The sequence below is a fragment of the Pan paniscus genome, chromosome 23 (assembly GCF_029289425.2).
Source record: "Pan paniscus chromosome 23, NHGRI_mPanPan1-v2.0_pri, whole genome shotgun sequence".
Classification (NCBI taxonomy): Eukaryota; Metazoa; Chordata; class Mammalia; order Primates; family Hominidae; genus Pan; species Pan paniscus.
Window position 1 is genome coordinate 41,181,407 of NC_085927.1, and position 24,496 is coordinate 41,205,902.

Consider the following 24,496-nt stretch of genomic DNA (forward strand, 5'->3'; position numbering starts at 1 on the left):
CAACCTCTGCCTGCTGGGTTCAAGTGATTTTTCTGCCTTAGCTTCCTGAGTAGCTGAGATTACAGGCACCTGCCACCATGCGCAGCTAATTTTTGTATTTTAGTGGAGACGGGGGTTTCAACATGTTGGTCAGGCTGGTCTTGAACTCCTGACCTCAAATGATGTACCCACCTCGACCTCCCAAAGTGCTGGAATTACAGGCGTGAACCACTGCGCCCAGCCAAGAGTTGTTTTTAGTGTGGTTGGCAGAGCCAGCTCTTCCTCACCACAGGATGCCTCCCTAGGTTCCTACTTTTTGTTACTAGCTTTATTATAGCTATATTATTATTATTATTATTATTATTATTATTATTATTATTATTATTGAGACAGAGTCTCGCTCTGTCGCCCAGGCTGGTGTACAGTGGTGCGATCCCGGCTCACTGCAACCTCTGCCTCCCGAGTTCAAGCAGTTCTCCTGCCTCAGCCCCCCGAGTAGGTGGGACTACAGGCGCCTGCCACCACACCCGGCTAATTTTTGTATTTTTAGTAGAGACGGGGTTTCACCTTGTTGACCAGGCTGGTCTCGAGCTCCTGACCTCAGGTAAGTGCTAGAATCACAGGCGTGAACCACTGCGCCCAGCCAAGAGTTGTTTTTAGTGTGGTTGGCAGAGCCAACTTTTCCTCACCACAGGTTGCCTCCCTAGGTTCCTACTTTTTGTTACTAGCTTTATTATAGCTACATTATTATTATTATTGTTATTATTATTGAGACAGAGTCTCGCTCTGTCGCCCAGGCTGGTGTACAGTGATGTGATCTTGGCTCACTGCAACCTCTGCCCCCCGAGTTCAAGCAATTCTCCTGCTTCAGCCCCTCCTAGTAGGTGGGACTCCAGGCACCTGCCACCACGCCCAGCTAATTTTTGTATTTTTAGTAGAGGCAGGGTTTCACCTTGTTGGCCAGGCTGGTGTCAAACTCCTGACCTCAGGTGATCCACCTGCCTCGGCCTCCCAAAATGCTGGGATTACAGGCATGAGCCACCGCACCCTGCCTATAGCTACATTATTTTTGTAGGCAGCTCAGTTCCTTAAAAATTATACAGACTTCAAATCAGATTTGTTCCTGCTGTCTGAGGCTCAGTTTCTTCATCTGGAAAATGGATGGTAATAATCTTGTTGAGATTGAATGAAATAATATATGCAGTGTATCCAGTACATGGTAGACACCCAGTGAATGGTTATTCCTTCCTCCCATCGGATTGGAATTCTTAAGGGTGGGAACTTGTCTTTGTATTCTTCACAATGTAAAATAGTTGAAATTTGTTGGTGGAAAGAAGAGCAGTCCACTCCAGAGGCTGGATGGGCATGCCTGGCCCCCAGGGTCTGAAGTGGTAGGGCTGTGCTTATATCCTGAGAATGAGATAGACTAGGCAGGCACCTTGTGCTGTAGATTCCAGCTCCTGCACATAGCTCTTGTTGTAAAACATCCCTGTGCTTATACCAAGTAATTGAGTTGACCTTTAAACACTTGCCTCTTCCCTGGGAACCATATAGGGGATTGGCCTGGAGACGTCTGGCCTCTGGAAGAGTTGGAGAGCAACCATCATTATTATCCTTTCCTTTCAGCTATAACTCAGAGCTCTCAAGTCTTTTCTGTGGATCTTATTGCCTTGGTTCTTGCCCCTTTTACTCCCAGGGAAGTTGATTCTGTCTTTTCTGTTCCATTTAGTATGACAGGAGCAGAGAATGTCAGAGCTGTAAGGGACCTTATAATTAAAGCCTTTGGCTGGTCCTTTCATTTTATAGCTGGGACTAATAAGTAACGTCAAAACCCAATGAGTTCACAGATTGGGTCTCGCCTTGGCATGTAACCCATATGTTCATATTTGTTCTTGCTGTTTTCCTATGTGTATGAATATTTTCTATCCAAAATAAGCAGGACAGGGTAGAGCAAGTTAATCTTTGGAATTTCTGGATTCTCCTAGAGCTAAAAAACTTCAGAACTAGAAGAAACCACCCACTATATGGTATAACCCATTCATATCACAGATGAGGCCTGAAACCAAAAAGACTTGCTCAGGCCATGGATGACAAGAGCTGGCCCTAGCACTGAACTCTTGGGTCATTTGTAGGTCTAGTCAGATGCTAGCTTGTTAGCTCTGTGCGTGTGTGTGTGTGTGTGTGTGTGTGTGAGATAGAGACAGAAAGATAACATATGTACACAAATACATAAAGAGGAAGTAGACACGTTAGCATGGTAGATAAGAGTACAGGCAGGCCAGGCATGGTGGCTCACGCCTGTAATCCCAGCACTTTGGGAGGCCAAGGCAGGTGGATCACCTGAGGTCAGGAATTCGAGACCAGCCTGACCAACATGGTGAAACCCCATCTCTACTAAATACAGAAAAAAATTAGCTTGGCATGGTGGCACATGCCTGTAATCCCAGCTACTTGGGAAGCTGAAGCAGGAGAATCGCTTGAATCCGGGAAGCGGAAGTTGCAGTGAGCCGAGATTGTGCCATTACACTCTAGCCTGGGCAACAAGAGGGAAACTCCATCGCAAAAAAACAACCACCACCAAGAGTACAGGCTATGGAGTGAGACTATGGTTTTAAATCCTGGCTTTGCAATTTATTAACTAGCCTTAAGTGACTTCCCTGAGCTTCAGGCACCAATCTGTAAAATGAGGATAAGAATATTACTCATGCCACATGGTTGTTAGGGAGGATTAAATGTGATAACCTATATAAAGTGGCTAGCATAGCATCTGACATATAGAAAACCCTTAATAGGGCCGGACGTGGTGGCTTATGCCTGTAATCCTAGCACTCTGGGAGGCCGAGGCAGAAGGATCGCTTGAGCCCATGAGCCCAGGAGTTTGAGACCAGCCTGGCCAACATGGCAAAACTCCACCTCTACAAAAAATACAAAAATATTAGCCAGGCGTGATGGCACACACCTGTAGTCCCAGCTACTTGAGAGGCTGAGGAGCGATGATTACCTGAGCCCAGGGATATCAAGGCTGTAGTGAGCTGCGATCATGCCACTGTACTCCATCCAGCTGGGGGACAGAGTGAAACCCCTGTCTCAAAACAAAACAAATGAAAAAAAAAACCCTTAATAATCAGTAACTGTCACTTTATATTATGTTGTGAGTGTGTGTCTATATACACCTATATGTATACATTTCTCTTATTACACGTTCATTGGTGATCTGATGTGGAGCCCCAGGGATTAAGGGCAACTTTGAACTACCCTGACACAATCAAGCCAAATATCATTCCCGTGGAGGAAGTAGAGTATCTAGGTTCTGTCTCCTAGTTGCAGCTTTACCTTGAGGACAGAGACTCTAATCCAGCTGTGCTGAAGGAGCACATCTCCTGACTTCTGAGCTTTCCCCTGGTAAATTCAAACTGGATGTCACGGCGCCCTCAGATAGAGCCTGGTAATTTGCCCTAGGGAGAGTGACTGTCTTTTGGATCTAATTTGACTTTTGCCCCAGTTGGAGGAAAATCTTCAGGGCTAGGAAGGATTGTATTTGTCTGACCCCAGAGATAACCTGGGTTTTGAGGAACATGGGGCATCAACCTGAATGGTCTTGTAAGATCTCTCCCACGCCAGCTTGCCAGTGTTTCTCTGATGAATTTAGAGTAACTGAGTAGTGCAGGCCTGCTGGGAGGAGGACTCTCCCTCTGTGCTACTCAGAGAAATTCATTCTTCAAGGCCCCCTTCCAGCCTTGCTCTTACCCAGCTGGGCTACAGTTACAATAAAGGAAATGACTTTTCTTCTCCCCTTCCCCCAGTACCTTTGTTTTCCTAGTCACAGGGTGGGGCTGGATATTGAATGGAGAAATTGCTGGGGTCCATCCTAAACTCCTCCCCTCATCTCTCCCTTACATTACCGCATTCTCCTGTCTGCAGCCACATCCATAATCCTGCCTCTGTTAGCCTTCCGACAGACCCTCAGGTGCCCAGGACAACAGGAAGCTAGCTTAAAGCTGGAACCTCAGACTGTGCAATGGAGGCCAGTGACAAAACTGAAAGTAGCTCTGTCAGTAATTGTGCTGGTGCGATTAGGCAGCTGGCCAGAATCTTTTGGATCTCCTGGACATATGGCTGACTAGTCCTCCCAAGCCTTCCCAACAGGCCTCTTTTTTTTCCTTTTTTTCTTTTCTTTTTTTTCTTTCTTTCTTTCTTTTTTTTTTTTTTTTTTTTAGGCTAGTGAAGTGAAATTGTGGGAGTGGAAAAGGAACAAAGAAATCGGTAACTGGTAGTGATCAATTACTTGTAAACACTATTGTACTTGGACCAGCCCAATAGGCCTTTTTTAAAACTCTGAGTACCTCTCTTTCCTTTCCTTGAGCAGTGCCATTAATTCTGTATCTGGGGCAATCCTTTCTGATGTTCTCTGGACCTGGCTCTCTCTCCTTAGGAGAGGCCAGGAGAGTAGCCAGAGAGCATGTCATTTGTAACTGAGGTTAAAGTGTGGAGCTATGAATGGTGACCTGGCCTCTTGGCATGTTAGCAAGCCAGAGGACCTTGACAACTTTTTTGATGATTGTCCGTTCACCCTGATCAAAGGTGTTTGGCTTAGGAGGAGGGAAGAAAAGCTACCTCTATTAGTCTTGATGGCCCCAGCGTGGGTCTCTATTGCTTGACCTGGTTCCTAGCAGCATTATCAGAAGGAAAATCCACCGCTCTTAAGGCTCCTGGGAACTTTCAGGACTTCCTTTCTCAGGATTGCAAACATAAGACTATTTGAGCTTTCACTTTTGAAAAGCGGTTACTAATACCTATACTCTGGGAAAGGGCTAATGCAGATAGAAGACTGTGGTCACTGCATCAGGCAACAGACCATTTCCGCTAAATTTAGTGACTCCAGGAAGGCCAGTGAAGAAATAACACACATAGCAACCAGAGACTGTGTTGTAATATGTTGGCTGACAGCAGGGTACTTTCTGTGATGCTGAAAGCCACATTCATTTTCTCTCCCCTCATCCCCATCTAAGCAAGCCTGGTAGAATCATAATTACAGTAATAGGTACCACTTATTGAGTACTCTGTGCCAGACACCCTCCTGAGCATACAACATGCATAGCACATTTAATCCTTACAATGACTTAATAAAATGTAGTACTAGTCTTACCTACTTCGAGAATAGGGAAATGGAGGTTACTTGTTTAAAGTCACAGAGCTAATAGGTAGCATAGCTGGGATTTGAACTCAGGCATTCTTACTCCTTGCCTGCAAGAGTCTCTTGGCATTCTTGAATGCAAGCATATTTCTTAACCTCACTGAGGCTCAGTTTCCTCTTCTATAATATGGGGTAAAGAGCCCTCACCCTGCCTGCCACACACTGGTAGTGTCAGATAACATTGAAGGGTGTTAGTTTAAAGGCTTCATGGACTCTATAATGTCAACAAAAGTGCTGTTAACTTTCTTCTGGGTCTCAGGCTCCTGATGTAGAGTCAGTGGAGCAACCCTGCCATCTGCTGTTATGCTGTTGATGTTGCTGCCACACTTACTAACCTAAACCTTTGATTCTGGCTGTGGCCTTCTCCAGAAGGTGTTTACTCATTTGTCCAGTTTATCTTTTAGGAAACAGCCAGCCCGTAGATCATTAAGGCTGGCTATTGGACAGGGGGCTGGGGCCTGCCTGACAGAGGAAGGAAGGGCAGACATCTGGTTCTTCCTCTGCCCCTACAAGAGACTCCAGCCTGACCACAGAGTGGTACTCCTAGGATGTAGCAGCAGCATATGAGCTTGAATGTGCCTTAATCCTGCTCTTTACTTTGAGAAGAGAGAACCAAGGACCCACAGATGTTTCACAGCTTCTATAGGAGGCAGAGGTAGAAAAATGGAGAGAGATGAGGCCAGAGATAGATAACTGATATTAATTAAACGTTGTATTAAGAACCTCACTTAGATTATCTGATTCAATCCTCATAATAACCCTGCAACCCCTACCTTTTTTTGAGACAGGGTCTTGCTCTGTTGTCCAGGCTATAGTGCACTGGTACAATTATAGTTCACTGCAGCGTCAACCTCCTGAGCTCAAGCAATCCTCCCACCTCAGCCTTGCAAGCAGCTTGGACTACAGGCGTGCCACCATACCTTGCCATTTTTTTTTTATTTTAAGTAGAGACAAGGTCTTATTAATACTGCGTTGCCCAGGCTGGTCTTGAACTCCTGAGCTCAAGCGATCCTCCTGCCCCAGCCTCCCAAAGTGCTTGGGATTACGGGAGTAAGCCACTGTGCCTGGCCAGTGCAACCCCCATTTTATACTAAAACAGGAAGGCCCAGAAAGGTTTGGAGTAACTTGTCCAGGGTCACACAGATGATATTTGAACTCAGGTCTCCCTGGCTCCCAAGAGAGTCTGCTTTCCACTAGGACTCCCAGGAGAAAAAAAAAAAAAAAAAAAACAGTAGACTTGGAGACAGAAAATCTGATTTGAGTCTTAGTTGAGCTAGGCTAACTGTGTAACTGTGGGCAAGTTCCTTAGCCCCTGTGAGCCTCAGTTTCTTATCTGTAAAATGTCATAAAAGAAATCCATCTCATGGAGTAGTTGTGATGATCAAGGACTCTGAAAACATTAGAATGGTTTAATGTGAAGGATTAGCAGCAGCACATGGCAGCATTGTGCATCTTATATTAACTATCCAAATATATCAAGCGTCATTTGCTATATATAAAAGGCATCAAATTAGGCACTGTGGGGGATATGGAGTTGGCATACTAGCCTGGCCTCTTAATTAATTCATTAATTAGCTTATTTATTTTTGAGATAGGTCTTGCTCTATTGCCCAGGCTGGAGTGCAGTGGCATGATGATAGCTTACTATAGCCTCAATCTCCCAGGCTTAAACAATCCTCCTGAGTAGCTGGGACTACAGGCACACACTACCATGCCCAGTTAATTTTTTTTTAATTTTTTGTAGAGACAGGGTCTTGCTCTGTTGCCCAGGCTGGTCTCAAACTCCTGGGCTCGAGATCCTCCCACGTGGGCCTCACAAAGTGTTGGGATTACAGGTATGAGCCACGGCACCTGGCCTGGTCTCTTAACTGGTTCCCTAAGACAGCTGGAAATAGAGAATGTCATGGAGCATTCCTAACCATGGGCTCCAGCCTGGCTTTCATTCTGTTTCTCCCCTGAAACAACATTCCTTTAGTAATATTCCAAATAACAGCTTCATCAGTCTGTCTACCGACCACTCTTCAGGCTTCATCTTATATGACCTCCCAAACTGCACTAAGGGTTGTATTAGAGAAAAGTGGATAAAGTTCGGAGTCAGGCTGCTTGAGCTTAAATGCCAGCTTCACTTACCAGCCACCTGACCATGAGTCAGCTGCTTAACCATTCTTTGCCACAGTTTCCTTGTCTATGAAAAGGGAAATGGCTCCCACCTCAAAAAGTTGTTAACATTAAATTAAATCATGTATTCGAAGTCCTGAGCAGAATGTCTGGCCATGACTAGGACTTAACAGATGTTAGCATTTATTATTAGTATCTGTCAGTCTTGAAATGTTCTCTTCCCTTGGCTTTCATGACATTCCATACTCTCCTGGTTTTCTCTTACCTCTCTGGTAATACCTGTTTGCTTACCCTTCTTTGTCCAGCTCTGGGATGTTACCATTTCTTCAGGCGTGCTGTTTTTTCCTTAGGCAGTCTTACACACACTCATGACTTCCTTCCATTGTCCTCCACACACTGATGACCCTAAAATCAGTATCTCCAGCCTAAACCTTTCCACTGAGTTCTACACCCATATGTTGTACTATCAACCTGGCTTGTCCATTTGAGTGTCTTCCAGGCACTTCAGACTCTCTTCTCTAGACTTTGCTGGACTTTCATTCTTCCCCCTAAAACTGGCTCCTCTTCCACTGAAACATGTATGTCATTGAGAGGCACCACCATCCACCCAGTGCCTAAGCCAGAAACCTAGGAATCCTTGATACCTGTTCTCTCTCATCCTGCATATCCAAGCCTATCAATTTTATCTCTAAATTATATTTTGGTAGATTTACTTCTTTCCTTTTCTCCTACCACCACCCTGCTCCAAGCTACCATCATCTCACCTGGATGTCTGCAATAGCCTCATCTCCCACAGCCACTCTGCACCCCCCAATCTGTTCTCTATAGAGCAGTTGGAAGGAGTGATTTTTGTTGTTTGTTTTGTTTTGTTTTAGACAGAGTCTCACTCTGTTCCCCAGGCTGGAGTGCAGTGGCACAATTTCGGCTCACTGCAACTTCTGCCTCCCGGGTTTAAGCAATTCTCCTGCCTCAGCCTCCCAAGTAGCTGGGATTAAGGCACCGGCCCCCATACCCGGCTAATTTTTATATTTTTAGTAGAGATGGGGTTTTGCCATGTTGGCCAAGCTAGTCTCGAACTCCTGACCTCAAGTGATCCACCTGCCTCGGCCTCCCAAAGTGCTGGGATTACAGGTGTGAGCCACTGCACCTGGCTGGAAGGAGTGATCTTAAAAAAAATAAAATAAAAATAAAATAAAAAAACTTGACTATGTCACTCTGTGTTGTCTCTCCTACCTTGTATACTTCCACAACTTCCCAGTGTTCTTGGATAAAGACCAAAATCCTTAACTTGGCCAGGCGCGGTGGCTCACACCTATCATCTCAGCACTTTGGGAGGCCGAGGCAGGCAGATCATGAAGTCAAGAGATCGAGACCATCCTGGCCAACATGGTGAAACCCCATCTCTACTAAAAATACAAAAATTAGCTGGGCGTGGTGGCGTGTGCCTGTAGTCCCAGCTACTTGGGAGGCTGAGGCAGGAGAATCACTTGAACCTGGGAGGCAGAGGTTGCAGTGAGCCCAGATCACGCCACTGCACTCCAGCCTGGTGACAGAGTAAGACTCCATCTCAAAAAAAAAAAAAAAAAAAAAAAAAATTCCTTAATTTGGCCTACAGTAGAGCCCTCCGTAATGTGGCCTCTCTCCACATCTCCACAACCTCCTGCTCCCTGCACTTCAGCCTCACCTCTCTTCTGGACAGGCCCTCCTTCTGACAAGGGCTTTGTTCATTCTGCTCCCTCTGCCTGGAATGCCCCCTTACTCTTTTCACTTAACTCCTGCTTATCGTTTAGATCTTTACCTGGATGGCTCAGAGAAATATAGAAGTAATTCCTCACCCTGAAAAATAGGTTAGGTCCCTGTTTTATGTTTTCATAGACCTTTCCTTTGAGGCTTTTTTAAAAAAAGTAGTTTTAATCTCACATTTATTCATGTGATCATCTCCTTAATGATATCTTAAGACCTCTAATAGAACAATTTGGTCATGGACTGTGGGGTTTTTGCCCCTCATTGTGTCATCACTGAGCATATTGTTGGCATAGGAGGGATATTTGTTGAATGAATTGCTAGAGGTGGCCAAGAGATATGATGTAAGTCAGGCTTTTCCCTGCCCTTCCCCTTCCCCTTCCCCACATCCTTCCTATAGCAGCCACCGTGGCTGCAGTTACTGTAAATGGCAAGACGGAATCAGTTCCGGACATTGGGTTGTTTTAGAAAATTGCCTGCAAGTGTCAGGGTGATAAGTTAAAGCTTTGTCTTTTGCCCTCAGAGGAGCTATCCCATAGTGAGTAGAAGCCAGAGAAGCTGACCCCAGGAGTCCTTCTTTCCAGCAGCAGGTCTTGAGCTGCACTTCTCTGTAGCTACAATCCAGGCAGGAACAAGCCCTAGGTACCTCCGGAGAGGAGGGCAAGAGAGGAAGAATGAGTTCAGCTACTCTAGCCACCAAACTGATTATGAATTGCCCTGAAATCTGAAAAATTTCAATTCCAATCGTAAGTTTGTTTTGTTTCATTTTGTTTTCTTAAATTGTATATTTGAAAGATGGCATTAACTAAAGATATATATTCAATATAGAGTGGAAAAAATGGAATACTTGCATAGTATCTTTTACTTATAGGTGATTTATGATGGGGAGTGGGGTGGATAGGTTGGCAGTTCCCCCAAGAACTTGGAAATGAAGTTTGTCCTCTGTGAGTTGAACTAATTAGATCCACAAGTAATGAAAGCAGTATTGTGTTGTAGTTAAGAGCACACTCTAGAACCAGATTGCTTAGTTTCAAATCCTGGTTCTGCCTTTTATTATCTGTGTACTTTGGGCAAGTTACTTGCCCTTTGTGTGCTTCATTTTTCTCATCTAGAAAATGGAGAGGCCAGGCGTAGTGGCTCATGCCTATAATCCCAGCACTTTGGGAGGCCGAGGCGGGCAGATCACCTGAGGTCAGAAGTTCAAGACCAGCCTGGCCAACATGGTGAAACCCTGTCTCTACAAAAATACAAAAATTAGCCAGGCATGATGGCGGGTGCCTGTAATCCCAGCTACCCAGGAGCCTGAGGCGGGAGAAACACTTGAACCTGGAAGGCAGAGGTTGTAGTGAGCCAGGATTGCACCACTGCACTCCAGCCTGGGTGACAAGAGCTGGACTCAGTCTAAAAAAAAAAAAAACAAACTGGAGATACAGGCTGGGTGCAGGGCTTACACTTATAATATCAGCACTTTGGGAGGCCTAGGCGGGAGGATTGCTTGAACTCAGGAGTTTCAAGATCAGTCTGGGTAACAGAGCAAGACCTCATCCCCACAAAAAATCAAAAATTTAGCCAGGCATGGTGGCTCATGCCTGTGGTCCCAGCTACTCAGGAGGCTGAGGCGAGAGGATCGCTTGAGCCCAGGAGGTTGAGGCTGCAGTGAACCATGACTGCACCACTACATGCCAGCCTGGATGACAGAGCAAGACCCTATCTCAAAAAAAAAAAAAAAGAAAGAAAGAAACGAGCCAGGCACGTTTGCTCACGCCAGTAATCCCAGCACTTTGGGAGGCCAAGGCAGGTGGATCACTTGAGGTCAGGAGATCGAGACTAGCCTGGCCAACATGGTGAAACCCCATCTCAACTGAAAATACAAAAATTAGCCAGGCATGGTGGCATGCTCCTGTAGTCCCAGCTACTCACTTGGAGGCTGAGGCACGAGAATCGCTTGAACCCAGGAGGCGGAGGTTGCAGTGGGCCAACATCATGTCACTGCACTCCAGCCTGGGAGACAGAGCGAGACTCTGTCTCAATAAATAAATAAACATAAAATAAAATAAAATAAAATAAAATAAAATAAAATAAAATAAAATAAAAAAATATGGAGGCCGGCACGGTGGCTCACGCATGTAATCCCAGCACTTTGGGAGGCCGAGGGGGGCGGATCACAAGGTCAGGAGATCGAAACCATCCTGGCTAACACAGTGAAACCGTGTCTCTACTAAAAATACAAAAAATTAGCCAGGCATGGTGGCAGGCACCTGTAGTCCCTGCTACTCAGGAGGCTGAGGCAGGAGAATGGCGTGAACCCGGGAGGCGGAGCTTGCAGTGAGCTGAGATCGCGCCACTGCAGTCCAGCCTGGGCGACAGAGCAAGACTCTGTCTCAAAAAAAAAAAAAAAATGGAGGTTGGGCGCGGTGGCTCGCGCCTGTAATCCCAGCACTTTGGGAGGTCGAGGCGGGTGGATCACCTGAGGTCAGGAGTTCCAGACCAGCCTGGCCAACATGGTGAAACCTTGTCTCTACTAAAATTACAAAAATTAGCCAGGCACGATGGCAGGCACCTGTAATCCCAGCTACTTAGGAGACTAAGGCAGGAGAATAGCTTGAACCTGGGAGATGGAGGTTGCAGTGTGCTGAGATCGCGCCACTGCACTCCAGTAGAGTGAGATTCCGTCTCAAAAAAACAAAAAAAAGAAGAAATGGAGATACAAACTTACTACCTACCTCCTTACAACCTACCCTCACAGTATTACTGTGAATAAAAGTGTGTGTAGCACTGGGAACACTATTCACAGAGCACTCATGAATGTTTGTTCTTTGTTATTAGTTACTAGAGAGGCAAATGTCTGCCAGGGCTGAATAATATGTGTGAATTGGTGATTGTCGCACATATCTAAAGAAGTAGTTATTTTTTTCAATTAAAACTTAGTTTAAAAACCAATATAAGGCCGAGCGCAGTGGCTCACACCTGTAATCCCCGCACTTTGGGAGGCCGAGGTGGGCAGATCATTTGAGGTCAGGAGTTCGAGACTAGCCTGGCCAACATGGTGAAACCCTGTCTCTACTAAAAAAAAAAAAAGTACAAAAATTAGCCAGGCATGGTGGCAGGTCCCTGTAATCCCAGCTACTTGGGAGGCCGAGGCAGGAGAATTGCTTGAACCCAGGAGGTAGAGGTTGTAGTGAGCCGAGTTTGTGCCACTGCGCTTCAGCCTGGGTGACAGAGGGAGACACTGTCTCAAAAAAAAAAAAAAAAAAAAAAAACCAAAACCAATATAATAAATAAGTGGCCAGCAATGAAACAGAAAGTGAAAAGTTAGTGAAGCAAAACTAGTACTGTATTCAGATAAAGATGCTGAATCTAGACTTGGTCACCAGAATAGGGTCCTTTGTGGCAACCTGGGCTAGTTTGGCTGACTCACCACTGCCAGGATGAAATTTCTTTCAGTGGCTACTCATTTCCCTTTATTTTAAGTCCATGCTCACAGAGCAACCTTCTGATGCCTAATTCAGCTTCCTGGGATTCTTAATAACAGGAAGGGTCTGGAAGTAGTACCTGTATAGGGGGTATGAGTGTTCTGATTTTAATAGTCAATTCATAAGTGTACAGAGGGTTTGATAAATGGTTAGGTCAGAACCATCACAGAATGTCTACACCTCTTTGGACATTAGGAAGGTCAAAAACCTGAAAGGCCAAAAGCTAGGCCTAGATTAGGGTCATTCACCAAGAAAACATCAGCCTTGAAGAGTTCTCTGGGTGGTCCACCAGTCAACCTTCCTTTGATCACACCTCCTTCCTCGTTGCTTCTTTAAGCACTGACCTGTAATGGGTATGGAATTTTTTGCTCACCTAACTCCTTCCTTTTACAGAGGAAGAAATTGAAGCCCAGAGAGATTTAATGGCTTGCCTAAGATCACACAGCAGATTTTCTGTTAACCAGGGTGATTTTTCAGGTGTTCCCTGCCAGACGAGGGCTTTTTTCCTTGAATTGCCTAGAGATTTCTTGAGATATCCAAAGCATTTTTCCCAGTGCAGCCTGGAGAAGGATGTCCATGTCAACACAGCATTTGTTACTCAATGTTAGACATTCAATTTTCTAATTAGTATCATGGAGCAACAGTGGATGATTATCTATAAGGGGTTGCAATTCCATGCTTATGTGCTTACAGCCCATATAGACAAATATCAGCTGTTAAAATGACAAGGCAGTAGAGATGTGGCCCCAGGACAAAGGCATACTCTGCTGTTAGTGAACACTAGTTGGCCAGCAAATTTCACATGGGCATATACACGGCCAACTGTAGACTTTAGGCATTTATACCCATTCAAAGAGCCAAACTGGCAACTAAAGATCAGCATTCTCTTTGGCATTTCAGCTTTGTGTTCTGTTAAAAATCACTGCTTGCTTAAATACCTCTGATAGCTCTTCACTGCCTGTAGGCAACTCTTTAGCCTAGCAGACTTGGTCTTCAGTGCTCTGCCCCTACTCTCTTCCACCATCCTGGCCTCCTGTCTAATTGCTGCCCATATGTGCCATGCACTAGAGCTTACAGACCTGCTCAGCGTTATATGAGCATACCATACTCTTTATGCCTCAGTGCATTTGCACATGTTGTTCCTTCAGGCCAGAATGCCTCTTACTGCCTGGCAATCAGCCTATTAGAGTCTGCCAATACCATCCCATCTTCTGTGGAGGAGCCCCCTGCCAAATCCACCCATACCTCTCCCCACCAATCAGAGACTTTTTCTCTCTGTTATTCTCTTCGTTATTCTCTTCATACCTCAGTTATATCCATTTCAGTATTTGTTTACACATCTAGCATCACTCTTAGAGTGTGAAATTCTCCAAGTGTGGAGCCGTATCTAGTTTGTCTTTGTATCCCAGAGCTTAGCAAAGTGCCTAGAATGTAGTGGGTGCTCAGAGTGTTTGCTGGGTGAATGATGTATTTGTTGAACGACTCTTTGGACACTTGAATAAAGTCCATCCAGTATGCACCATTACCATCTCTTCGCTCTACAATATTCTTTTAGGCAAGAGCTTATCTTTTGAGGTGATAAGATAAGCTCAAACTTATGTAGACTAAGACCTCAGTCTGTAAATGTCATCCCTAAGTCTTAAACCATCAAAACCAGGGCCTCAAGGAATGGCATGCCTTCTGCAACTGTAGCAACCTGCTGTGCTTATTTTGCCGTGTTTTTCATTTTTCCCCCAAAAGCTAGAGTCCCTTCTCCCATGGGCAGTGCTGGAAGTGTGCTAACAAATTCTTTCTCCATACTGCTTACGATTACAAAAAAACCCCTCAGCATCTCATGCCAGACTTGAGTTAAGGTTGTTTTCTTTTGTGTGTCAGCTGTGTTCTGGTCATGACTTCCTGATGATGCCCTATAGAGATTTTGCTGAGATCAGAGGGTGCTCCACTCCCATCAGTAGCACTGACTCTTGCAGAAGCACCGTTTCTGAAGTTGGCTGATGTCATCCCTCACGTTTGTTTGTTTGAAATTTGTTTTAGTTCCAGAGATAGCACTTTCATGGAATGACGCTATCTTCTAGAATCACTTTTTTTTTTTTTGAGTTGGAGTCTCGCTGTGTCGCCAGGCTGGAGTGCAGTGGCACAATCTCAGCTCACTGCAATCTCCACCTCCCGGGTTCAAGTGATTCCCCTGCCTCAGCCTCCCGAGGAGCTGTGACTACAGGCGCACACCCCCACTCCTGGCTAATTTTATGTGTTTTAGTAGAGACGGGGTTTCACCGTGTTGGCCAGGATGGTCTCGATCTCCTGACCTTGTGATCTGCCTGCCTCAGCCTCCCAAAGTGCTGGGATTACAGGTGTGAGTCACCGCGCCTGGCCTAGAATCACCTTTTTATACCATAACGTGAGCACCACTGCCGTGTCACCAAGGAAAGAGAGAGGCAGCTACTGTGGGGTTACAAATGGGTAAGAGTGGCACCAGGAAGGTGAAAGTCTCTACTTAGCCAAGGCTTAACAAAATGTCAATCACCAAACATTTATTTATTAAGCTACGTTCAGGATAAGAAGATGAACAAGCTATCTGTACATTCATTTTCTCCTTTGTAACAAGGTAATGATAGTGATCTATCCTGCCTGCCTCTGAGGGTTATTGTGAGAATAAAATGAAATCAAGTGGAAAAGCACTTAGGAAAAAGAAAAGCATTGGTTTTCAATTGTTAGTGTGGATCAGAAACACTGGGGCTTGTTTAAAATGCAGATTCTTAGCCCCAGTCTCAGCGATTCTGATTCTGTATATCTGAAGTGGGGCTCAGGAATCTTGATTTTCAACAAGCTGACCAGAGGGTCCAATGCTGCTATTCCTTTAGTTACACTTTCAGAAATATTACTGTAAATCAAATGGCAAGAATAAAATAGTTATTTGAGGCAGTTTTAGTATGTTGGACCTGGAGTCCAAAGACTTGGGTCAAACTCCAGCTTTGTCAGTTCCTAGACCTGTGACCTTAAACAGCAACCTTCTCTGTGAACCTTAGTTCCCTCAGGAACGGCTCTGGTCACCTCCTGCCGTACTCCATTGATGACTCACCACATAAGGCTCCCTGGGAGTCCCCCAAACCTTTGCTCTCTTAACTCCTTTTATAGCCTCCTACATCTCCTGCAGGTGCTGTCTTCTCCTCCTTTTTCCAGGCCCTGCTCTGACACAGCATTCATTCTCCTCTGGGAAGGGTTCCTTCAATGTGTCTCCAAGCACATCACACCCAGGAAGGACCCTGTGGCCATATCTGTCTATCACCAGATCAAACTACATGAAGGCAGGCACTAGGTACTGTCAGTGCCCAGCATAGGCCTGGCCCATACCAGGTGTCCACAGATGCCTAGTAAAGAAACCTATGATTCAGGACCCCCATGATGAGCAACTATAGCACTAGAACAGTGATAATAACTAATGTTTATAATGCATCTTCAGTTTACAGAGGGCTTTTGTACTCATCATCTAGTTTAGTTCCTGCAACAACCTCTTGAGGAATATAGCACAAGCAGGGCAAGGGAAGCCCAGAGATGTTAAATAATTTATCCAAGTTTATGCTGCTGGGAAGGGCAGCACTGAAATTAAAAGAAAAGTTTTCTGAGCTCAAATCCCATGCCCTTTCCTCAATGTGAGCTCTAGCAAGGTATTCAGGAATCCTGCCTCTACAGTTCAGAGCCTCAAATTGCTGGGTATGTTGAGTTCTTGTATCTGATTTTTCTAGATTTCCTGCCCACATTCTTACTGTCTGGATATCAGGAAAGAGTTTATCAAATGCCTGTGGAAATCCAAGATAAGGTCTCATGATGAGTAACCCAGTGAAAACATGAAGTCAAGTCTAACTAGTCACTACTATTTCACTACTGCTGACTCCTGATGATCAGCTCCTTTTCTAAGTGCTTACTGTCCACTTATTCCATCATCTGTCTAGAATTTATGTGAAGGAATCAAAGCAAAAGGATCATAAGTCTTCCTTTTTCCAGTATGTTTTTCCTTCTTTTTGAAAACTGGGCCAGTTAGCTATCTCCATTTTTATTTCATGAATACATCCCCAGCGCCTGGTATATAGTAGATATGGAACATTACACTTTGGAAATATTGCACCCATTCTCCAGTTTCTCCAAAGTTACTAACAATGGTTCCATCACTGTGCCAACATATTTTCTTTTTTCAATATATTGGGAAATAATTCTCCCAGTCTGAAAATCTGAACACATTTCATGTGACTTGGTATCCTCATATGTCTTGGGCTTCCAATTCTCCATTCCTAGTTTCAAGTTCATGAACTGTAAAACAAAGGATTAGACTAAATCTCTAAAGTTCTATCCAGATGCCAAATTCTTTTCTCTTTCCATGATACCTAAGATAGATGCCAAATATTGTCTTTTACCTGGTGTTTGTGAACATGACATCACATTACAGGAGTAGCAGATACTAAACTCTCACTCTGTAAAACACTGACTGAGTTCCATGAGCCAGATACTGAAGTGAGCTTGTTCACATATGTTCTCATTTAATGCTCATAACCCTGTGAAGCTGGGAATTGCTGGGACATTTTATTTATTTATTTATTGAGACAGAGTCTGGCTCTGTCACCTAGGCTGGTGTGCAATGGCATGATCTTGGCTCACCGCAACCTCTGCCTCCCGGGTTCAAGCGATTCTCTTGCCTCAGCCTCCGCAGTAGCTGGGATTACGGGCACACACCACCACATCCAGCTAATTTTGTATTTTTAGCAGAGATGGAGTTTCTCCATGTTGGCCAGGTTGGTCACGAACACTTGACCTCAAGTGATCTGCCTGCCTCAGCCTCCCAAAGTGCTGGGATTACAGGCATGAGCCACCATGCCTGCCCGGGACCCTTGTTTTAGAAGGATGACTGCTGCTATAATGTAGAAAGTGATTTGGAAGAGGGGAGGAGTGGGGCACGAAAGATGGTTATTAGATGGGGGTGGTAATGCTTACCTTTCAGTATTTGGAGGCTTCGGAGTCCTCAAAAATTCTCTTCCTTGATTGGAGTCCTCCCAGCCAATAGAGGGCTTCACACAAACAGTTTCTTGGGTTTTGAATTGTTTGACCAGAGCTTTCTTCCGACAAAAGGTTGGGGTGATTCATTCACTTACCACACCTTGCCGGAACATTCACTTGGGGCTGCCGGTTATGAAGGCTATTGTTCTCCAGCCTGTCACAGACGCTTTGAAGACCTATGCCTCAGCTGGTTCTAAGGAGTCAGTTTGTTCAGCTCCGTGCCAGGTTTCCAACTTATGAAATGTGCTGGAGATTAACACCTCTCCTGCCATTTTATCCCTACTGTAATTGCCAGTCAAAGGATTCCTGCAGTTGCCTCTGGCAGCCATAACTGATGAATGTTCTGCCAGCTGCTCTGAGGACCTAGAAGAGCAGTTTTCTATCCAGGACCAGTTTCCAAGGGTGGGAGGGTGAAATATATCCTCCAGTGTGACATTTCATCTCCCAGTGATGGGTGGCTTGGGCCCTTTGAAGTTGGCTCTGAGGAACCACACACTTGGGTCTGAGCAGCCAGCAGCTTATCACATCTGGTGATCAATCCTTCAAAGGTTCCTCCTGAAGTCTGAATTTTTGGAGGTCAAATGGATTCCACCTGGGAGGGGCTTCTGCTTCAACTCAGGACTTGGGGAGAAGGCTGTTCCTCTTCCAGGGGGAGGCAGTTTTCATGGCATTGAGATGTCCTCTCACTTATTCCCCACCCACCCACCAAGTCCTTTGTAAGAGGAGTAGGGGGAGAGGAGAACGCCTGCAGCCTCCTGCTCACATTCCTAGACACCGACTCACTGAGCCCGTCGCCGCTGGAACAGCAGAGCTGTGTGAAATGTCAAGAGGAGTTATGCTCATAGGCTCCCTGGCCTCAGTCTCTTTGTGGCTTGCATATTCTTCCATTAGTACTGTGTTCATCACATGGAAATCAGAGGGTACAATTAAAAGATAATTTGCTAGTTCCAGACTTAATTTGGGACCCCCTTCTTGCCTGATTGAATTACAGGGGAACATAATAGATTTTTGGTGAGAAATAGTTGTCTGTGTGGCTGGGAGAAAGATTGCTCCCAGCTCTCCAGCTGGGCAGCCCTTTCAGTATCCCGTATGTTATTTCCCCACTTCCAGCCCACCTCACCTCCTCTGTGGCCCTTGTGTGTCCCCTCGGCCAGGATCCTGACCTCCTGCTCAAGAGTTTAAACTCAACTTGAGACCCAAGGAAAATAGAGAACCCTCTGCAACCTCATAGGGGTAAAAAATGTTGATGCTGGGAGCTATTTAGAGACCTAACCAAGGCCCAGACAGAGACAGTGACTTGCTAAAGGCCACATAGCTAGCCCACAGTAGTTGTAACAATAGTCTTAATGATATTAATGGCTAACATTTATCAACCTTTAATGTGTCCCAGACTTTGTGCCAAGGGCTTACATGCAGTGCATTGTCGCATTCAAACCCAGACAGTCTGGCTCTGGGCCCAGGCTGAGCTTTGGTATAGCATGGTAGAACGTAGTCTATAATGTCTAGTCTGGGTTCAAATCCTGGCTTCACTTCTCACATTTACAGCTGAGTGACCTCAGGCAAGTGATTTAACCTCCCTGTACCTCAGTTGCTTTATCTGTAAAGAGAAAAATCACAGCACTGTGGAATAGTGTGGGTTAAAATTCATTCATACAAGTAGTGCCGCAAGCAATGTTTAATACAGGGTGAGCACCTGTTCAGTGCTTCCTTCTTCTGGCTGCCTCTGGGGCTAGAGTGTGGTGTCTTCGTGGTATAGATAGATAGATATGGCTGAGCTCTGCACAAACACCAAGAGCTGTTCTTCACTATTAGAGGTAGTAAACAGAGTGGTTGAGCTCTGTGGTTCTAGAACAGAGGCCGGCAAGCTATGGCCCATTGCCTATTTTAATACGGCCTGTGATTGATTGATTTTTTTTTTTTCTTTTTGAGACAGAGTTTCACTCTTGTTGCCCAGGCTGGAATGCAATGACATGAACTCAGCTCACTGCAACCTCTGCCTCCTGGGTTCAAGCGATTCTCCTGTCTCAGCCTCTCGAGTAGCTGGGATTACAGGCATGTGCCACCACGCCTGGCTAATTTTTGTATTTTTAGTAGAGACAGGGTTTCTCCATGTTGGTCAGGCTAGTCTCGAACTTCCAACCTCAGGTGATCTGCCCGCCTCAGCCTTCCAAAGTGCTGGGATTACAGGCGTGAGCCACCATGCCTGGCCTGATTGATTGATTTTTTTAGTAGAGATAGGTTCTTGGTTTGTTACCCAGGCTGGTCTCAAACTTCTGGCTTCAAGCAGTCCTCCCTCCTTGGCCTCTCGAATGCTGGGATTATAGGCATGAGCCACTATGCCTGCCCTATATGACCTGTGATTTTTAATGGTTAGGGGAAAAAAAGCAAAAGAATGCTTTGTGACATGTGGAAATTACATGAAACTCAAATATCAGTGTCCCAGCCTGGGCAACAAAGTGAGACCCTGTCTCTACAAAAAATAAAAAAAAAATAAGCCAGGGCCGGGCGCAGTGGCTCACACCTATAATCTCAGCACTTTGGGAGGCCGAGGCAAGTGGATCACCTGAGGTCAGGAGTTCAAGACCAGCCTGACCAATATGGTGAAACCCTGTCTGTACTAAAAACACAAAAATTAGCCGAGCATGGTGGCATGCGCCTGTAGTCCCAGCTACTTGGGAGGCTGAGACAAGAGAATTGCTTGAACCTGGGAGGCAGAGGTTGCAGTGAGCCAAGATCATGACACTACACTCCAGCCTGGGCAACAGAGCGAGACTCCGACACACGCACGCACGCGCGCGCGCACACACACACACACACGCTGGGTATGGTGGCCTGCACGTGTGGTCCCAGATGCACTGGAGGCTTAGGTAGGAGGATCACTTGAGCCTAGGTGGTTGAGGCTACAATGAACCATGTTTATACCACTGCACTTTAGCCAGGGCAACAGTGTGAGACTGAATCTCAAAAGAAAAAAAGAAAAAAGAAAAAAATCTTTCCATAAGTAAATATCTGTTGGAACATAGCCATGTCCCTTAGTTTATGTTTTATATATGGCTGCTTTTGCCCTATAATGGCACAATTGAGTGGCCACGACAGTCTGTATGGCCTGCAGAGCCTAAGATATTTGCTCTCTGGCCCTTTACAGAAAAAGTGCCTTGACCTGTGCTCTAGAGCCATATGTACCAGGTTTGAAACTCAGCCTCACAGCTGGGTGTGATGGCACGCATCTGTAGTCCCAGCTACTCTGGAGGCTGAGGTGAGAGGATCACTTGAGTCCAGAAGGTCGAGGTTGAGATTGTAGTGAGCCATGATGGCACCACTGCACTCCAGCCTGAGTGACAGAGAGAGACCCTGACTCAAAAAAAAAAAAAAAAAAAAAAAAAAAAAAAACACCCTCACCACTTATCAGCTATTTGTCTTGAGAATAGTGACATAACCCCTCAGAACCTATTTCCTAATCTGTTAAATGAGGCTGATGACGTTTCCTCCTTTTACTGGCAATTTAAACATGATGGATAATAAATGCTAAGCACTTAACACAGGGCCTAGAAGATATTAACTGCTCAATAAATGGTAGCTTCTTAACAGTATTCAAACCCATGTGCTCTTATCACATGCATTGTTGTCCCTGTGTCCAGTTGGTGGAATGGGAAAAGGCTCCCTTGTAACCCCATCTACCATCTTTATCAGACTTTCCTGCCATGGTTCACAGTAAGAGATAGAAGCTGCACGGTGACTTCTGGCTCTTTACAATGGTGAGTGGTGTGTGCCTGGTAAGGGAGAGCTGATGTCACTGCCCCAAATCCAGTAGTGAGATCTGAGTGTTCTGGTTTCCTCCAGCAGCCTTGCTTTTTCCTTTACAATCCTGCAGGCAGGGAGACAAGGGCTTTCTACATGGTAGGCTCTGGTTTGGTCATCGTCACAACTGGGGGCTGTTCAGGTGGGCTCCCATTCCAGATACCTAGGCTTATCAATCCCTTTTGGCACCCCAGGCCTTTTTCTCCCTCATGCCCCATTTTTCAGTTTGAAAAGCATGGTTATCACAGGACAAGTAGAAGAAGCTCCACTGTCCACTGAGGCCAATGGATGGTGTTCTGCATGTGAACACTCAGTGAATAGTGAGTGAATGAGAGTAACCTGGGCTCCATCCTATTTGCAGAGAGCTTTGGAAAAGATTTTTCTCCTTGAAGAGCCAGAATGAAGCCTGGTAGTGGGAGAGCTCCAGCTCTAGAGTCACATGAGCCTACATTTAAATTCCAGCCCTGCCACTGACTCCCTTTTTGACCTCGAGTGAGTTACCTAATCTCTCTGTACCTCACTTTTCTTGTCTGTAGAGTGGGAATAATTCCTGTCTCAGAGAAATAAAAGAGTGCATATAGTGTTTGCCACATGGAGACACATCAGGTGTAGGTTAATACTCTGGGCCTTATTTCCTTATTTGCAACACAGCCCTGCCCTGGAGTGGAAGTGGCACCTCCCATTGGTCAGCTCTTGAGGCTGTCCCCAGGCCAGGCAGAGGGAGGGAATGAATGGGAGCCCTAGTGCCAGGACAGAACAGATGGCAGCTCAGAGCTAGGATGGCTCTCTGGACCTGTCTCTCCTACCAGAGGTCCCCCCGTCTGGTGTGGCTCTTCCTGGACCTGGCATCCTCTGCTTTTTTTTTTTTTTTTTCCACCTCCAAGCAGAATTACTGTCCTGTAGGAAGCTCCTCTGCTTGAGGACATCTGGGGCCAGATATGTTCACCCTCTATCCTGCCTTGCCCTTCCCTGAGCTCAGGATGGACGCTCAGTCGGTCCTAGTTATTGTCTGCAGCGCCTGCCTGCAGCCTCGATCCAGCCCAGCTCCACCCCTTGCCTGCAAGGTCTGTTTCCTAACAGCTGCTCCAACCACACACCTCGGTTCTGCGGGAGCCCCTCCTCTTCCTCCCTCCCTCCCTCATTCAGGGGTGGGACTGAAGAAGAAGGCTAACTTGACAGCAGCGCTTCTTTCTTAGCTAGTCACCGGCCCCTGCTCAAGAATGCCAGTGAGTGTGTAGCCTCCGCAGAGAGGTCGTTTTCTTGGAGTCCAGAGGGGCCGCCTGAGCTTCTGAGAACTAGGGAGGAGCCATCCCAGCCATGAGCCCCTGTGGGAATCTGCTGGGGGCCAAGTGGCCTGGAGTCCTCAGGCTCCCCCAGCTGCTCCGGAGGGAGAGGTGAGCTCAGGGCAGCCTGCCTGCAGCCAGAGGTGCCGGGAGCCCCGGGCCTGTCATGGTGGCCATCTACAGCCGGCCTGAGGCAGTCACAGACGGATTTGCAGCTGAGCCTGTCTATCTGGTGTGGGAAGAAGATGGGGAGTTACTTGTCAGTCCCGGCTTACTTCACCTCCAGAGACCTATTTCGGTGAGTTGGTCTCCGAGTTCCCCTCTCCATCTCTTCTGGCCCCTGGTCCTCAGAGGAGGGTGGTCTCCCTAAATCTCCTTCTCACTTAGTCCTTTACCATCGGTTCTGCCAGGCAGAAGCCAGTGGAGGTTATACCCAAGGAGAATCGGCCTTGTGAGGTACCCCCATTATGTCCTGGAAGTGGTGAGGGGAGGGATATACCCAGAAGGAACTTCTTAGGGAGCTCCAGCTCCCCTTCCATCCCAGACAAACCTGAAGGAGCCTCCAAAAGATGCCACTGACCTGCCCATTGTAGATGTTACTGCTTCCGGGGGGAATAGCACAAATAGAGTGCTGTTTCTAGCTCTCACATGTCTTACCTGCGGGCCATGCTGCCTGCCCAGGAATTTGTCCCAACAAGCAGGATGGGCAGGTTTTGCCAAACTGTGGAAACTGGCAAGTCCTGGGTGTGGGTAGCCTGGTACACAGTAGGCACCTTATAAATGTTTGCTCTCTTAATGGCAGGCACATTTGCCTCTGGCCTTGAAGGGCTTCTGAGCTCCCAGGTGAATGTAGTTGCTGGGGAAAGACCTGGGCGAGTGCTTCTAAGACTGGAGCAATGGGCTTTAGAGTGTTCCTGAGCTGCTGGGCCAGCCCCCACACCTCCTCAGTCCCTAGGCCTAAGTACCTCCACGAGCCTCTCTCTGTGGGGCTTCTCAGAGGGAGATGTGGAAACTCTACCTCTAACCTGGCTTTCTTTGCTCATTGCCCCACTCCACCTCCCATAGAAACTCCCCAGGGGGTTTCTGGCCCTCTGGGTCCCTTCTGAATGGAGCCATTCCAGGCTAGGGTGGGGTTTGTTTTCATTCTTTGGGAGCAGCCTGTTGTTCCAAAAAGGCTGCCTCCCCCTCACCAGTGGTCCTGGTCGACTTTTCCCTTCTAGCTTCTCTAAGCTAGGTCCAGTGCCCAGATCTTGCTGCCGGGATACTAGTCAGGTGGCCAGGCCCTGGGCAGAAAAGCAGTGTACCATGTGGTTTTGTGGAATGACTGGACCCTGGTAGATTGCTGGGAAGTGTCTGGACGGGGGGAAGGGGGAAGGGAACTGGTCCTCAATGCTGACTCTACCAAGCACCCTGCTAGACACTTTATCCTTTAATCTCTCAACAGCCTAAAGAGATTATATATCCCCATTTTACAGATGAGGCAACCAGTTTCAACAGAGTTAACATATGGAGCCTCACTGGGCAGCTTTTTCTGTCTTCCTGACTTTCTCTCATCCTTCAGGGGGCTGCAGGTTTGTTTTCTTCTCCTAGTGGAGAGGAAATTCTCAGGTTTGTTTTCCTCTCCTAGCAGAGAGTAAAAAAAGGGATAGTTTGCCTGACTTGTTGAAGGTGTGGCTGAGATTGTTTTCTAAAGAGCCAATGGAAATTGATCTTGAGTTTAGGAGAAAGCTTTTACATGTGGAATTAAGATGCCAAGTGTTGAAGTAGCCACATTTCAGGTCCTCATTAATTTCTCTTAATCCTGGGAAGGCAGCTTAGGAGAAGGGTTGTTCCTTTAGGAGCCAGGAACTATACCCCTTTTA

At 46.3% G+C, this 24,496-nt stretch overlaps 1 protein-coding gene across 7 annotated transcripts in view; it reads left to right on the forward strand.

Moving 5' to 3' along the window:
• LIMK2 (LIM domain kinase 2) overlaps positions 1-24,496 on the forward strand; it is a 68,521-nt gene that overhangs the window by 14,090 nt on the left and 29,935 nt on the right. For 2 of the 7 annotated variants that reach the window (XM_034949153.3, XM_057301009.2), the window contains exon 1: positions 18,262-22,932. The exons of 3 other annotated variants lie outside the window; for them this stretch is intronic. In XM_034949153.3, coding sequence (XP_034805044.1) covers positions 22,880-22,932 — 53 coding nt within the window. In that variant the 5' untranslated portion in view covers positions 18,262-22,879. Of the gene's footprint in view, positions 1-1,122; positions 9,781-18,261; positions 22,933-24,496 lie in introns of those variants that run through there. 2 more of the 7 variants (XM_055105779.2, XM_055105780.2) reach the window with 2 other exon arrangements.